The 17,967-nt window shown below is 35.2% G+C and overlaps 2 protein-coding genes and 1 pseudogene across 3 annotated transcripts in view; 1 reads left to right on the top strand and 2 right to left on the bottom strand.

The window, feature by feature from the left end:
- The window catches only part of LOC124602326 (CLIP domain-containing serine protease B9-like), a 188,210-nt gene that overhangs the window by 137,452 nt on the left and 32,791 nt on the right, over positions 1-17,967 (bottom strand). The gene's annotated exons all lie outside the window — the stretch shown is intronic.
- LOC124556247 (craniofacial development protein 2-like) lies at positions 3,219-3,677 on the bottom strand. The gene has a single exon (XM_047130263.1). It carries the CDS (start codon positions 3,675-3,677, stop codon positions 3,219-3,221), a length of 459 nt encoding a protein of 152 aa, XP_046986219.1.
- Positions 4,480-17,967, top strand: part of LOC124556136 — a 63,793-nt pseudogene continuing 50,305 nt past the window's right edge.

Raw genomic sequence — 17,967 nt, 5'->3', positions numbered from 1 at the left:
ATGAAAATTTCTTTGTTTCTTCCTGTTAAATAACCAAAAAGAGCTTCTATATGATTTATGAATAGATTATAATTTCCTGCAGGTGCTTGGTAAATAGTTACTATTATATAGGATATGTTATGGAACTCTACTTCTGTTGGACATGCTTCTAGATGCTGCTCTAAACAGAATTTATTAATGTCAATGTTCTTGAATTTATGGCAGTTTTTAATAAATGTGGCAAATCCTCCTCCACCTATATCTACTCTGCAGAAGTAGGAAGCTACCTTAAATCCTGAAATGTCTAACATATCTATACCAGTGGTCACTTAATGTTCAGAGAGGCAGATTATGTCAATTTGGTTAGATGAATTCATTTCATCAATACAAATGAGTAGTTTATCAACTTTATTTCTGAGTCCCGGAATGTTCTGGTGTAATAAAGATAACTGATACTGCATACTAATGGGATTATAACTGCTTTGGCGAAGATGAACTGGCAGTTTCTGATTACTTTCTGTTAAACATTGTTTAAATAGAGGCTGTATGCTAAAATCTGACTCATGTTCTTCTGTTTTCTCAAACTGAGTGTGTCTGCCAATCTCTCTTAAAACTCGTTTTCTTTCCCCCTTCCCTATCCTAAAAAAGGCATCTCTCTGACACCTGTGATCACTGGTATTTTACCACTTGTGACAGTGTCCCCCCTTAAGTTTTCTGCAATCAACCCAGACAGTTTTCCATTCCGTTTCCTATTGAGGTGAAGGCCATGCCTAGTGTAGTCCCACCTATCGATAGCATCCACAGGAATCAAACCAATATGGGATCCTATATCCATCCTAAGCAGCCATTCCAACTCAAGTTCACCCTCCCGACAGAAGAGTTCAAATGAGGCTGATCATGGCATCTCAACACAGACACAAATCCCACACTCGTATGTTTCGTTGCTGATGCTATCTTTGCCAGGTTACTCTCTATGGAATATTCAGAGTCTCTGTCAATGCTATTTCCTGGACCTCCCACTATAACCACGCCATCCTCCTTTGTGAAATCCTTGCATAAAGAACCTACATCCTCTGTTAACTGACCCAGATCTGCACTAGGCTTGAAAAAGTTTGTGACCTGGTACTCTGGACCTAGATTTTCCTGCAGTAGTTGGCCAACACCTCTACCATGGGAGCTACCTAACAATAGAACTTTCTTTCTCTTTACTAATCTCCCTGCGTTTTTCAAGTCCTTGAAAGCTTGTTGTGCACTTTCTACAGCTTCAGCTACATGAGACTTATCCGATTCTGACTGAGGCAACAGGTCACAGTTTGTTAATGCCATAACACATCAGATTGCTAATGGTTGTGATTCACACAATCAATCAATGCGTTTGCCAAGGTCATAAAACTATAACAACAACATAATATTTTCTCTTGTTTATCTCCATTAGCATTTCATTTGTGAGGTCTTTTATGGCTTTCTCTATGTTGAAACCTTTATGATTGCCAAACTGAGAGGCAGTTAACAAGTTCTGCTCACATATATGAACAATATTCTATCACAGTCCATTTGAAAAGATTGGAAGGAGTGATATTTGTTTGTAATTAGAGTTAGTTTGGTTATCTCCTGTTTTGTAGACATATATTAGTACAGCATTTTTAAGTCTGTCAACAAACATAGCCAGAGTCACTGATTGATCGTGGAGATATGTTGAGAATGGTCCTGTCAAGCCAGCACAGTCCTTTAATGTTTTACTAGAAACACAACTATAGCCAAAAGAATTACTACTTTTTTGTGACCTAATAAATTTTGTGCTCCCTGCAGGTGTTTTATTTTTGAAGGTAATATCTGTTGGTAATGCGCACAAGTAAATCTAATGTATGTGCATTTTGTTCTTACTGAGTGCACTGTTTTCTGCCAATGTGATGAAGTAGTCATTGAACGTTGTATTCAATTATTTTAAGGTGTCATTTTTCTGCCAGAGTTTTCGCAGCTCAATTTGATTGTGGTCATTATTTTTCTTGGTTTATAGTTTAATAATGTTAGAAATTGTTTTTCTCTTATTCTCGGAGTGTTTTATTCTTTGAGCAATTTTAATAACAGTGTTGTGTTTTACAGTACTCGTGATAATGAGATTCATCATATGAATTAGGTAGACCACTCTCTTGATAACAATAGATTTAATCCCAAGAGTTATTGATCATTTACCCTTGTTTCTGTTCGACTATGCCCAGTATTGTTTTTTGGGAAATTCAAGCAACATAATGTGCATACTCAAATTACAGAAAAAAATCATTACAAACACGTGCTGTGTATACAACGAAATTACATCACCCATCAGTTAAAAAACTGTAATTATCATCAGTTTCCTCCCTATATGTCTATGATATTATCATTTTTAATAGCAATTTAGAATTATGCATGGAAAATTGTTTTGATCACATTTATAATACAAGAAATAAAAATAATTTTAAGTTCCCTACTTCAAATTTATACACCAGTATATGGGAATGAAAATTTTCAACATGCTAAAAGCCAAAAACATTCTGATTATGAACCTAAACTTACTGAAAAAAAAGCTACATAACACTACTTTAGAATGCTACTACACAGTTTAAGATTTTATGATGGATAGACTGACATTAAAGTTTAAATACTGCTCTATCTTATTAAATATAGTTTTGGATAACTGAGATTGATGTGTAAACTATTGGTTTTACAGATGAATCACTTCAAGTTCCTGGCTCTAAAAACAAACTGTATGTAATTCAGTCCTCATAGGGATTTTCACTGTGGAAGCCCTGATCAACACATTTATTAACCTGAAGGCCCTAGGGCTTAACTTCATTTTTGCACATGTTGCCACTTACCTTACCGGTAATTTGTTCTACAGATGAATCTGTGTAATTTCAGTGATTTCCATATGATGTTCTGACATACAAAAAAAAAAAAAAAATCTGCTGAAATTTTGTAGCTATTTTTATTTTCCCGTATGTGCATCTGAAGTTATCCTTTTTATTTATGATATTTCTTATACTTTGACAAAAGATACTAAATGCACTTCTTTAATTCCTTGGCTTTGTCAGACGTGAAATACTTTGTCATGCTAGTAGCTGCCTCAAAATTTACTTGGACCAAGAAACTGTTTGACCCAATTTCTGCAGCACAATAGACTCATATCTCTCACAAAGAGGACTTCCACTGGCCATACAAACATAATCAGTTTCATTTATCATGTTTCCATCAGCCAAATACTATATCTTCTTATGTATCATTTTATACTGAAAGTAACTATTGCCTGTGCAGAGTCCAATAAGGTTATAGAATAATCTGAGACATGCAACATTATCATTTGTGCACTGTACTATCACAAAGGGCCCAACAACATGCTGAAAGCAATCACCATTATTGCCAAGTAATGCAGTCATATTAGCTAGAAGAACTTTATGATCATGACAGAGTATTTCATCAAAGACATCATGCAACTGATCATAAAAAGCATCCCTGTCCTCACTGTTTGAATCTTCAACTGGTGCATAGACCTGCACAACAGTCGTCTTGGTGCAGGTAGAATGAAAGCATACAGTTATGATTCGATCATTAACTGGATTCCATCCAATCAGAGTCTTGGTCACTTTTTGACCAATTACTAGTCCAACACCCTGCTCATGTTTATCATTCATTATCCACTGAGTAAAAGGCTGTTTTATCATCGCTGACTTTTTGATTGCTGCCCATCCAATAAAATTCACAAAGATCCAGTATGTCTTGTTTGTATAGTTCAAACTCACACAGTAATTGTGCAAGCAAGACTGTTTGATTTAAGGAGCACACATTTCAAGCTCCAATCTGGGTGATATTTTTTGCAATAAGCAAAATTAGTTTCATTGGTGATTGGATACCCAGTTGCAACGTTCTTGGATTATTCAAGTCACTGTCATGTCCGTGCTGAGATTTAGGTTCGTATTCAGATTCACAACTGTCAGGTTCAGAATGTCAGGTTCAAATTTCTGGATTTTCCTTGTTGTTTCTGTCATGATAAAAACTTTTATTTGGTCGAGTTGCTAACATGACACTGAAACCACCACCTTACTCATCTAGGCTGGAGACAGAAAAGTGAAGTTCAGATCACTGTAATATCAACAACCTAAGTGACCATTTGATGTGGGAAAATTAAAAGACAAGGAAGTGGAAAATTCATTCACAATCAGCCTTAAAAATCAATTTCAGGCATTTCAAAATCTTCCTGATGATGCTGAAATGAAATGGTCTGAATTATAGGATTCTGTGTGTACATGTGCTGATGACACAATTGGGTGACAGAGAAGAATCCAGATAAAGTGTTGGATTCAAGACCAAACTTGGCATTGATGAAAGAAAGAATGGTGCAATGCAGTGTGAACAAGCTGAAGATCAATAATAGATTCAAGTAGCTAGATGAAAATGTGCCAAGTCAAAAGCAGCTGTAAAACCAACAAAAAATGTGGTTTGAATAGGTAAGTGGAGAGGCATAAAATGTCACCAACTTTGTCCGAAAGAACAAAAGCAGCAATCACAGAAGATGCACAAGCTGCCCAATGGATTGAGTACTGCAAAGACACTTTAAACCAGCCCAACGCAATTAATGCTTGCAACTTCGAAAATGAGCCAAAAGTGGAAGAGCTGATTGTAAAATTTGGTGATATTACAGGGGCAGAGGTGTGTACAGTAATCTCAACACAATAAAGTAGCTAGTATGAATGAAATCTGGCTGCCTGGACTTCATTCATTATCTTACTAAACTGTGCAATAACTGTTGGCAAACAAGGCAAGTTACAGAAGACTGGATGTCTGGAATCACTGTTAAAACACCAAAGAAAGGAAATCTAACTGAATATACAAATCAGATAAGTGTTATGCTTCTCTCAGTGCCAGGCGAAGTCTTTTGCCCTGTTCTTCTAAAAGGACAAAAGAAGCAGCATATTGTGGACTACAGGAAGAACATGGTGACTCCTGAAGTCTGTGATCCAGCTACGAACACATATTTGTACTGCGAAATGTAACAGAACAATACACAGAATTCAATTTTCCACTGCATCTAATCTTTGTTGCCTTTAAAAAAGCTTTCACAGTATACACTGAGAATCATTGTGGGATATTGTTAGCCTTAATGGCATTCCTGGCCATCTCACAGAGGTTTTCAGAAACATGTACCTAGACTCAAGTTGCTGTATAAGAACAGAATATGAGACCCCACTTTCTGCAGCATTCTGACAGGTGTCTGACATGTATGCATTTTGTTGCCATTCCTTCTCAGATTAGTCACCAATTTTATAGTGAGGAAAAATATGGACAGCTCTCCGAAAGGACATACATCGGAATGAGCAATGTAATATTATGGGTCTGATTTCACTCATGACATCATTCTTCTGGCAGAAAGAGGACAAAGTTTATAATTAATAACTACCAAGCTGGGTGGAATGGCCAGTTCTGTAGAGTTCAAAATAAATGGTAATAAGACAAACAGAAAATGTGTAACAAGTGAGAATGTACCCACATAAATTATGGTGGACCAGAAGGTACTACAAGAATTTGAGTGATTTCCATATCCCAGCCATATCTGTTACAATATGGATGTAGATGAAGATACTGACATAAGGATTTGGAAAGCTTATGCAGTCTTAAAACTAATCGGATCCACATCAAATTAAACACAATAGTATGTAGTATGCCCACAGAGCTTCAGCTGTACTTCTCTATCATCCTACTGATGGAGATATGCACATTTGAGACCTGCAAAAGTCGGTAAAATGAACACACAAGCTCAATGTTTTTCACAACGATGCTAGAGATGAATCTCGTAATTTACTTATCATGACCATGTTTCAAATGAAGAAATGATGAAAAGAAGTGGTCTATGCAACCTACACAAAATTATTGTTGAAACAAGACTGAAGCTTGCAGTGCATGTTCTATGTATCAAAGGTGAAAGAATCCCCAAATCAGCACTGTTGTGGAAAACAACAGATGGATACAGAAGTAGTGGAGGGTCTTGTAACACCTGGAAACAAACTTTTACAAAAGATCTACACTTCATGAGCATGTGTGTTGATATGGTGGCAATTTGACAGTACGGTGCAACCACATTTTAGGTATCTTCACATTCTCTGGAGCACTCAGAAACAACTTTTCAGGAGTTTTCATAGATGTATTTGTATAGTATGGTACCACGCACCATTTGTAACTCATGTTCCAAAAATGTAGATTCCAAAACGAGACATCACTGTGAATTAACATTATAATATTCGGAGCAGGAAATAGTCAGTGACATCACATGCATCGCGACTTGAATGGAGCATTTTAGGGGAATTTCAAATTATTTGAGTTTCAATTCCATTTTTATAAAATAATACCGAAATTCGAGAGGAAAAAAAGTATGTTAGGAGCATAAAATGACATAATAAATCATTTAAGACAATTTCCAGAAAATGGCCAAATACCCTATTGTAACTATATTTATTCTGCAGCTCTGTCTTTCAGATGAGTTTACGTGAAAAGAGGTGAAAGAGGCCTAGAGAACACACTGAAAATCACTGAGATAAGTTGGATACTGTTTGGCCAGACTGTATGCTTCTGGCAACTAGCTGTGCATGTACTCTCCTACTGGAAGCATTCAGATGCAAGCCAAGATGTGAATGATACGGTCGAGTGAGGGGTGATGTACCAGTCATACCCATGGATGAATGAGCAGTTTTCCACACTCTGCATTAATGCATTCCACACGGTCATTAACTCCACACCTTTATGTTAAGCCAGTCAATATTTGAAAAAAGAGACAGCATTGGTCGTATATTTTTTACTATTGCAAAATCGATTTTCTGTCACTGAGTGACCATCTTCAGTGCTATATTGTATAACTTAAATTGGGATGCACTGTTGTCACTAAGCTTACGGCAATCACATAGACTTTTTTCAAGTATACCTGTTATCTGGTCGTAGTGCACAAGACAACATGGAGTCGCCAATCAGTCAATATTTTCCTTGCCACAATGAATACATTGAAGAAAGAATAACTGTAGCAGTTACTAAGAAAGCAGTTGGAAATCTCTTTACTTGATCCATGTTAGGCAACAAATAAAGCAAAAATTTCACTAAATACATTCTTCTAAAATACAAATTTTTGTTGCTTTTCTTATCTGTAGCAACCAAAATTTTGTAGCTATTGTTTCTCATGGGATCAATGTTAGCAGAATTTTTGCTATACGTAAGTTTCTAAATTTGATAACCATTCTTTTATGTCTAGTAGGTCTTGCCTACTATCTTGATAGCTGTAGCATAATCACAGTTTCATTTTTATCTTTGCAGTTATGCTTAACGTTACTGGGAGTCATCTGTAATGTAACAAACCAAGATTCACCTATTGAACAATACAAAACATGTAGCTAATATACATCACAATAATTTCATTATGTAAACATATATTTGTGTGTGTTCATGTTCAGTATTTTCAGCTCTGCTTAATGGTGCATTATTTAGTTCATAGAAGAAAACAACTAAATGACAGTCTGTTTATAGATGAAATTAACTGTTCGCACTGTAAATGACTTAATTTATTAGTTTTCAGCATGTACTGAAATGGAAATTTTCAATTATAATTTGGCTTAGAAATTAAGTAAAACACTGTAGAGATTGTTAAAAACATTGATGTACCTGATATAGAAGTCAATGTCCTGACTGAAGTAGATGCCGCTGATGAGCAGATGAAACACTTTCTTATTTTGAAGCACAAATATTTGTCAGAATAAAGTGAAACTGTTGTATTTGAGTTGTCAAATGCATAAGGATTTTCCTTATTAAGTGCAGAAAATGATTAAAAGTCTATTGTATTTAAAGAAACTGTTTGGGAAAGATTACCCAAATTTTGTAAACTACAGTTGCTTGATTGGTAGAAGTATCAGAATGAATTTTGTAAATAGTATAAAAGTAATTCAAAAGTACTTTGTGGTAATGAAATAAAGGATGTTGATTTATGTGAAATGTTTGATTCTATGGGGAAAATTGCCATGTGGACGTGTGAATTACATTAAGGAAAGAGCAAATAAAGTATGTTAAAGAGTTATGTTGTCTCTGTTCAAATGTTACACAGTTTGACAGCTGATTCAAGGGATAGACCAAATGCAAAAGGTAGAAGTAGGGTTTTGCATAGTTAGAGATTGTTATAGAAAAGGTACCACTGGATGTATTAATTAAGCAAATCAAAAAACCACCAGGTAGATTAACATGTGACGGAGAAGCAACAGTGTTGTTCACAAATTTAGCTCCAAGGGAGATTACTTTTATTTTGTTGAATTAACTTCAATTTTGTTATTTTATCTTTTATGCTATGATTTAGGCTACACTATGAATACTTAATGACTATCTGATGCTTTAGCCTATATTGTGCTCAAATTTATGTCATGTGTCATGAAGCAAGCTGGGACCTCTTTACTTCCTATCTTGTTTTGCCATCTGCCTCCTTAATTTCCCCCCCCCCCCCCTTTTGACTAATTACCTTTAACACACATGAATATAATCTTCATTTTCATAAAAGAACAAGGTTGGCCCTCATTCTTAAGGAATGTACCACCAGGTATAATTTTGTGCTTAGTTTTGTGTATGTAATCAATTCCTAATTTCTTTTGACTATCCCTACTTGATATCTTTTGTTATAGGGTGAAATCAGTAATTGTTTCATGACTTAAATTGTATTGTTGACTTATAAACAAATATAAATTCTGTACTAATTATAAACATTTGGAAGATGAGCTACTAGCATTCTTAAAGTATTTATTTGGCTCTATTCGAAAACATATTAGCAAAGCCACCCCTTAATTATTTCCAATATAATTACCAGGTTTGTCAAAAGTATTGTTTGTATAACTGTATCTGTTAATTTCATTATTTAAGCAAATAATTTGGCCTTAATTGTAATTTCTGTAACTTAAACATTGAATAATGTATAGTTTTAGTACCTGCTACTGTGAGAATATATAGAGGCCCAATTTTCATTCTCGAGACAGTCAGTTCGTGGCCGATTTTCAAATGGGAAGCCCATATCAATTTAGAGTAACAACAATGCATCACCTGAACAGTGGAATTAGTGTAACACAAATAGGCTGTGTGTTAAAACAATGACAGTGTCTGCTCAATACTGTCACAGGTATCATATTATTCTGCAAGAACTGTGTGGTTAGGTTTTTGTGCTCATAGATGTTCAATGGTAAACTATTGTAGCAGTATGTTGGCATTTGCCTGAAAATTATTAATGAAGATTAAGAAAACTTAACCAATAGTGAACTGGCCATATAACTGTGTAATACTGGGGTGGGGGATGTGAACTGAAAGTAAAGAACTGTGCAACTGTCATCTACACCATTTACAGTAGCCAGTGTTGAACTTTCACCCCCCATTTTTCAGCCAGTATAACAATGCAGTGCGTCAACTCCAAGGACTATTAACGAAGAAATAAAGCAGGTGAACGTCACATATGGTGCCCTTTCTTGTTAGGACTATTGTATTTGGGTACAATGAGCTACGACTCATGAATTTTGAACAGTGAACTCAAGATCTGTTTACAGTACAGTGATTTTCATCAAGGAGGTGCAACAGCCAATCAGAGCATGGCTTTCATGGCCACGGTATGCCAGCAGCCAATCAGCAAGTGGGTTCAATGGAAGCAGCCATTGAGTACAGGAGCAGCCAATCAGCATGCAAGTGGATACAACCAACCAGGATAAACAAGACGCGTCACTGCAGCAGCCGTGCAGCCGAAGAATCGAGATGACAAACACAGCAACAGCAGCAGCAGCAGCAGCAGCAGCAGGAGATGAGTGAATAAAAATTAGGTAATTCATACCAAAATTTATATTAAGTGATACATAATGAGTGGCCTTAACAAACAAGATGGTGTGATGGGGGAGAATGGACAACAGGGGAGTGGTGTGATTAATAAAAAAGCTGTAGAGGTTAAGTTTCTAAATGAACAAAAAGGGGAACTGATTCAGTAGACGATAGTGGTTATAAATAAGATATGAATGTAATGTTGAATGATGGGGACGAAAGCCCTATTGTTGACAAAATTATGAAAGCGTCATCTATATTGTGTGGTGATGTGAGCGAAATGGACAGAAACAATACTGAAGTGGATGAAATCATTAAGGTTAAGGGGGAGGAATCTAGTAGTGAAAGTCAGCAAGGGCAACAGGTTATGGCAGATGGATAATTGGAAGTGATGTTAAGGCAAATTATGAGTACTATGTGTACAAAAGAAGACATTGGTAGGGTGGAAAATGAAACTGAGAGCATTAAAACTAGCATGGCTAGCTTAAAGGATAAACTGAAGAAAGAAATTAATAAGGAAATTACGGTAGTCAGCTTTAATCTTCCAGAAAAGAAGTTTGAGGCTGTAGTGAAAAATTGTGATGAAAAGATAAAGAAAATAGAGCAGAATACTAATGAGAAATTAACATTAATTTGCAGTAAATGTGTAGAAGAGAGAAAGAAACTTTGTGATGACTATAGCAGGAGGGTGGAGGCCTCCGAGAAACAGTGTAAAGATCAAGTTGATGCAGCCAGGATATTTTGTGCTGAAAATAGGGTTAAACTTGAGAACCAAATGATCAGATTAAAAATGATTTAGAAACGGTGGTAGAAACCAAGTGCGCAGTAGTGGTAGAGGAAAAACTGGTAAAAGTAAATGAAAATGTAGATTCAGAATTGGCTGAAATGGAGAAAAAGATGGAAGAGGTACAAAATCTAAAGCATAGAGTATGTAGTGTCCCAAACAGTCCTTCATTTGTTAGTTGTAATAAATTTAATAATTTTGAACCATATGGCAAAGTGCATCCACTGAATTTCATGAGAGAATTTAATGGTTTGCCTGAAACACGGAATGAAAAAGAGAAAATGTCATTTGTGGGAGAGTTTTTGAAAGAGGATGCTTAAGGGTGTGCAGCTCAGGTAGCTGATAGTTGTACTTTGTGGCATAGCTTTAAGAAAGCATTTTAGAACAGTATTGGTTCAAAGGGAAGCAGCAGAGAGCTTAGAGAGAATTTTGGGGAGGAGAGAGATTGTCTCTAGGAAGGGTACTGTGAAAGGTTTCTGTCAGCTTTGAATAAACAAACTGAAATATTTGGACAAAGAGCTAGGTAGTGAATCAATAATATTGGGTTTAGAAAGTAAGTTGCCACAGAAAGTTAGAGAATTGCTTGTACCTGCCCCTAGGGGTTATATTAGTGATTTTTTTTAAATTATATTGATAAAGTGGAGATGGTGAAGCCCTCAGTGGAAGATCATAGGAGGAATTTTCATGACAGTAATCAATCAGGGAGAGAGTTTCAGGTAAATAGGATGAACAGAACTAACTATAGTAGAAACTGAAGGAATAGCTGGGTGGAGGATAGACAGAATGGGCATGGAAATGGTAGGAGAAATTCAAGTAATAGGAATGGAGGAGATGATTTTAATTCTGGATCAAACCATTTACACTAGATAATGCTCCAGTTTTGGCTCACACTAGAGCAGTTAATGATGAAGAGCCACATGTATATAAATGTGCTGTAATCACAGGTAAGGGTAATGTAAATGATAATAGTAAGACATGTGTAAATTCGAATTCTAGTGAGATGTTGAATGATGGTGCATGTAGCAATGTTTATCCTGTAAAAAGAGAGAAGGAAGTTAGTGTAATAAAATTAAGTCATTAAACAGACTGGACATCCAAAGTATCAAAATTGATAGTAAATTTTTGAGAGAACATAGGGAATACAGGTGTTTTGCTTTGTGGTCTAATACTGGAAACAAGGCTCAACTAATTCGCCAAGTATCTGAGGACAATGAAAGTGATGGTGGGTCTGATTCTGACAGCAGTTGTAATGATGATAGCAGTGAGGAATCCAGTAGTAATTAGGAGGAGGTATTTGAATTTATAATTGATAAGGATGGCAATGTGTTAAGCAAAGAAAGAATAGAGGAGGATAACATTGGGCCTAACGAAGAGTTGGAGTTAGAGTTTGAGAGTGGTAATGAGGAAGAGGAACATGCTATCTGTCATTGACTGTGTCTGATAATTATTTTGGTAAGCAAGATGATAGTTCTTCCAGGGAAAGGATTACTGAGGATTTTTTATATGAAGAAGATCACATGGTAAGTAAAAAGGAAGTATGGCACCCTGTAATAACAGTAAATGTACAAGGTATACATGTCAAGAGTTTACTGGACAGTAGTAATGATCTGAATACCACTTCACAGGCATTTTTTGAATCTATTAAGAACACAGAGTGTATGGTAGTGATGCACATTTCTGGAATGAAAATTACTGGTGCTACTAGTAATTTATCAACGAGTGTGAAACAAGAGGTACTATTAACTGTGGAATTGGCAGGATAGCTGTTGGAGTGCAATTTATTGGTGATTCAAAATCTCAGCATTGATGTAATATTTGGGTCTAATTTCTTGTGCAAAAACACACAGGGGGTTCAACATTCTGTGTTGGATTCATTATGGGGCAATAATGCTTACCCCAGCTGTCTGTCTCATTTTTCGTGTTTCCTGAGGCAGTCAATTCTTCTCCTATTCTAGCTGAAGTTTATAAGTGAATCAGAAACATTCTATCTTTGGCTTTCATGTTATTTTTTTACAGCAGGATACTTTAGTTATTTTAGTATAGGGACACTTTAGAATAGGTTTCTCCAGTATTATCTATATATATTATGTTGTGTTAGTGATAAGTAATGGAATCATAAGAGGATGGGAAAAAAACAGCAGCAGTATTTGGTAAAAATCTATGAGATACTGTGTTTATTCTGGTTTTATGAAATATGATGAAACTAAATTGATGTCATGGTTAATGAACTTCCGTCAAACAAAGAGGTATGCTAAACAGAAAATGAAAGGTGTCAGCATATGTGAAGGACAAGGTGGAGATTGTCTGTAAACTATAATTAACACCTGAAGTAATCAGCTCATGTGTGAAATTAGTGTAATTTGGTGCACCAGCAGAGGAAATCTGCAGTGAAAACCATCTTGAATACTAGGTCTTAATATTAATCGTGGTATCATAGAAGTGTTTGGTTTGTGTTCAGTGCTATCAGTATAAGGAGATAACTATCTACCTACAGACGTGTGTCATGGTACAGCCTCTTCTAACATTAAGTAAATAAAACTTTAAACATAGTTGCCTGGAGTACTGTGTGTGGAAAGAATAAACAAGATTTGTATGTATATCACCCTTCAGGTTAGAATCTCGAGCAATTTGATGGAATACAGTGAAATAATAGTTTTTCTAAGTGATAATTTTGTCTGATCAGTAATGAGAGTTAAGTTTGCCTTAGCATAAGGATCTGTTACTGTGCAGTGTTTTTTCAGTAGAATCAATTTCAAATTGGATAAGCACAGCAGGTGTTTATTTATTTGATAATGAAGCAAATATGAAATAATAAAATAATAAATAACGTTAGGGTCTTAATGGTTAAGGAGGCTGCCCCTACATAAGGATATTTTTTGAGAACACACTCCACTAGCTAACAAGGTAAGGAATGTAAGTAAAATAATGGAGCTGACAGACATGATTGAGTAATGAAAAAGATAATTATATACAAACAGATGTGGTGTAACTATATTGATGATCTATTTTACAACTAGGCAACATTGGGTACTGTGTAAATTGTGCAATTCATGACACTGCTATTGAGGTTCAAGGCATATTATGCTGCATCATTGGAATGGTTATATGAAAACTTCTATTTGTGTTCTGAAGAATTATGAGCTTAAAGAGGTAACACTGGAATGAAAAAAAAGTAATTTTGCTAATTAACTGATAACTGTGGTGCTAGAGTGACATGAATATTCTGACAGGTCAATTATTTGGTAACATTCTATGATTTTGTGAGGATTTAATTTTCTGGTTGAATGAGAGTAGTTCTCAGAGTTGGGTGGAGAAGTAGGGCAATGATTTGGTATAACTTCTATCCCCATAATTTTGATTTTGAGTAGTAACTAAGTTATGTGATGGTGACACTCTTCTTTTTTCATACTGTAATGATTAGTAAATGTATGCTACAGCACATCTTGAGTTTTTGCTAGAGGTAAGGTACATGTTATGGACATTAAGATGATGAGTCCACAAATTATGTGAATTTCAAACCAGGACTTGGCATTATAGTGATTTTGTAAATGTAAAAGAAACACAAATCTTTCAAGTTTATCTAGTTTGAGACAGAGTTATGACCTAGTGTAATGTTTAGTAGTGAATTGTATGTTTGATTTTACAATTTTTACTAGTCCCCACCTTTCATACTATAGTCAATTTTAGTGCTAATGTTCTGAGAACTGTGTAATATATTTATTTATGAAGTAATGACTATTATTTGCCATTTGGGGTTAAACATTTTTTTTCCTCATACTTAGTTAGCAGTAAAAGTGAGAGTATTACAGTAGATTTTTTTAAAAATTTTTCATGTACTCTGGCAGAGGAGAAACACCCCCAAGGGAAGTGATAGCACTGCATTTCGGTATTAACTAGCACTTGAATCTGTTGAAGGCATGGATAACTTGGTGAGAAAGTGTGTTAAAGCTCATTAAGAGTGAAAGTGATTGTGAAAACAAATAAATGTTGAAAAAGTGAAATTTTCTGTCTGAAAATGAACTGCAATGTGCCATGCAATTTAACTTTTTGCAACCCATGATCATTCATTGTTTGAAGCAAGACTGGACTTATATAAAGTGATATGTATCTTAGAATGTAATCTTTGTTTATCCAAGAAGGACATCACTTATGATGAAGGTGCCTTTTTTCTTTTTGTATAACTTGTGGATGTTTTGTGTCAATGTACAATACACTAATGTAAATATTTTGTACAGGGATTTTCATACGGCCAGTTCATATATGTAGAAATTTGAAAAACATATGAACTGTAATTTATGATTAGGAGATTTCTTATGTGTAGAATGTTAAACCCACTATCTGGAGTCACTTGTGGTCATTGAATTGCCCAGTTAGCTATTTGCAATATCTATTTGGTCAATACAATGAGGGGGTAATGTGATGAAGCAAGCTGGGATCTCTTTACTTCCTATCTTGTTTTGCCATCTGCCTCCTTAAATTCATTTTTGACTAATTACCATTAACATTATAATCTGCATTTTCATAAAAGAAAAAAGGTTGGCCCTCAGTCTTGAGGAATATATCACCAGGTCTAATTTTGGGCTTAGTTTTGTGTATGTAATCAATTCCTAATTTCTTTTGACTATCCCTACTTGATATCTTTTGTTATAGGGTGAAATCAGTAATTGTTTCATGACTTAAATTGTATTGTTGACTTATAAACAAATATAAATTTTGTACTAATTATAAATATTTGGAAGAAGAGCTACTAGGATTCTTGAAGTATTTATTTGGTTCTATTCGAAAACATATTAGCAAAGCCAGCCCTTAATTAATTGCAAAATAATTACCAGGTTTGTCAAAAGTATTGTTTGTATAACTGCATCTGTTAATTTCATTATTTAAACAAATAATTTGGCCTAACCTTTGTGGTAGAAGAAACTGTTAAAAAGAAAGACTTTTCCATGTATTCAGTTAATTGAATGAGGTATGTTTTAATTGTAGTTCCTCTATCCTAAACATCGAACAATGTATAGTTTCAGTACATATTATTGTGAGGGTATATAAAGGCCTGAATTTTATTCCCGGGACAGTCAGTCCATGGCCGATTTTGAGATGGGAAGCCTGTATCAACTTAGAGTAGTAACAATGTTTCAACTGAACAGTGGAATTAGTGTAACACAAACAGGCTGTGTGTTAAAACAATGACGGTGTCTGTTCAGTAGTGTCAAACTTACCATATTATTCTGCAAGAACTATGTGGTTAGGTTTTTACTGCTCATTGATGTTCAACAGTAAACTATTGTAGTAGTATGCTGACATTTGCCTGCAAACTATTAATGATGCTTATCAGAAGTTAATCATTAGTGAACTGACCTTATAACTGTGCAATATTTTTGGGGCGGGTGTGAACTGTGAAACGCAACTGTCAGCTACATCTTTTACAGTAGTCAGTGTTGAACTTCCACCCCTCATTTTTCAGCCAGTATAACAATGCACAATGCAGTATGTTAATACCGAGGACTCTCAACGAAGAAATAAAGCAGGTGAATGTCACATGCTATAATTATTTAATGTCTTTGTATGTGACCTGCCATTTTATGGTGAGTGACACACTAATTATGCTATGTAGCATTCAGTACAAGGAATTATGGTTCATTATAATGACTTTATGACCTGACAACTGTAAGTTTCTTATTTTGGTAGGGTTTGAACTGAAGTATTTTTTGTTTTGCTTTGTAGTTACACGACTTTAATAATATTATAATGGTGAGGGTTGATATTGTGTAAACCCACAGAGAGACATAGAAACTTTATATGTCATGTGCTTAGCAAGCACAGGACATCAAGCTGTTGTAGTATTGTTTCTGTTTTTGTTCTCTGTGCTGCATCTTCGTTTATCTATCCTGACAATCCGTTAAATTTAACCTATTTCATATTGTCAACTCTATCCATTCTCTATTAATCTGTGGTTATGAGTCAATTATTTTGCAGTTTATGAGCTTTAATACAATATGAGCTCACAATTATTAAACCATTTTCAAACATTATGCTTAACTAATGAAAACCAACCAATAGCTTATGAAGTTAATGGCACATAAGTATTTTCTTAATTATTATGTTTGTATTTGAAGTGATAAACATTTTTTTGTGATTAATAGTGAACAATTTTGCTGATTGTCCTGAGCGACATTTAAATGATAATTATGTTTTACGAAATTGCAAATAAAGTAAAATTATTTAATGGAAAGGCAAGGGGCCAGACTTGTTTCTACTCATGTTACAGTTATGAAGTCAATGTGCAACAGTCATTCTTTTGGTAGAACAAATGTGTTGTCAAACTTAACAGAAGTATTTATCATTTACCACAGTCTTTCACTAACAATCCCATTCATAGTTTGAGATACCATGTTTGTTAACCATTCAAAGAGGATGAAAGTTCTGTTGAAAGTGAGATTCTGTGTAGTAGTAAAAAGCTTGAGTACAGCAATAAAACAATGAAAAATCTAGCGTGGAATAATGACAGTACTATAAAAAGCATAGACTGCTACACACAACCACTATCTCTGGTTGCTGAGGCCAGACTCAAGCAGTGTAGCAATGTTTGTTCTTGTCACGAGCATGATAAAATATTGTTGAAGATGCAAGACTACTGATGTTTAGAATGTTCTGTCTGTAGAGGTGTTTTGATGAAATGGATTTTGATGCACTATTTTCATGATGTTACAATTAGTTAAGAGGTAACCGTGAGTTGAAATACTGAGGTTTTGTTATTTAGAATTGATAATTTATTATAACTATGTTGTTTACGAAGACGACGATGATGTATTATGGAAGGTTGTGATGTATTATTCAGGTATAGAGAGGAATCTGATGATGAAGTTAAGGTTAGGGATTAGTTGTCATGAAACTAATTGAATTGTTTTCTCTGAATTATGTGAAACATTACGCAGGCAACAACTTATCAAAATAATTTCTCCATACATTCCTGCGCTCCTGGTCTCCAATTTTTTAAATTATCATTCCCAACTATAACACCTCGAACAGCCATCCTGTGTTCAACATGTTCATACACACCTCAAAAAAGTTTTGCATCACCTTGGTTCCAAGAGTTCCGGAACCTGTACAGTAAACTGGAAGAGAGATCAACATAAACATCATTTCCGCCATTTTTATCGCTCATGAAAACCACACATTGCATGCTGTACCACCATAAGCGTGACCTTCAGAGGTGGTGGACCAGATTGCTGCACACACAAGTACCGCTAATACCCAGTATCACATCCTCTTGCATTGATGCATGCCTGTATTCGTCATGGCGTACTATCCACAAATTGGTCCAGATTGTCCCACTCCTCAACAGCGATTCGACGTGAATCCCT

Source organism: Schistocerca americana, chromosome 1 (genome assembly GCF_021461395.2).
Source record: "Schistocerca americana isolate TAMUIC-IGC-003095 chromosome 1, iqSchAmer2.1, whole genome shotgun sequence".
Taxonomy (NCBI): Eukaryota; Metazoa; Arthropoda; class Insecta; order Orthoptera; family Acrididae; genus Schistocerca; species Schistocerca americana.
This window is presented reverse-complemented; position numbering and strand designations above follow the sequence as displayed.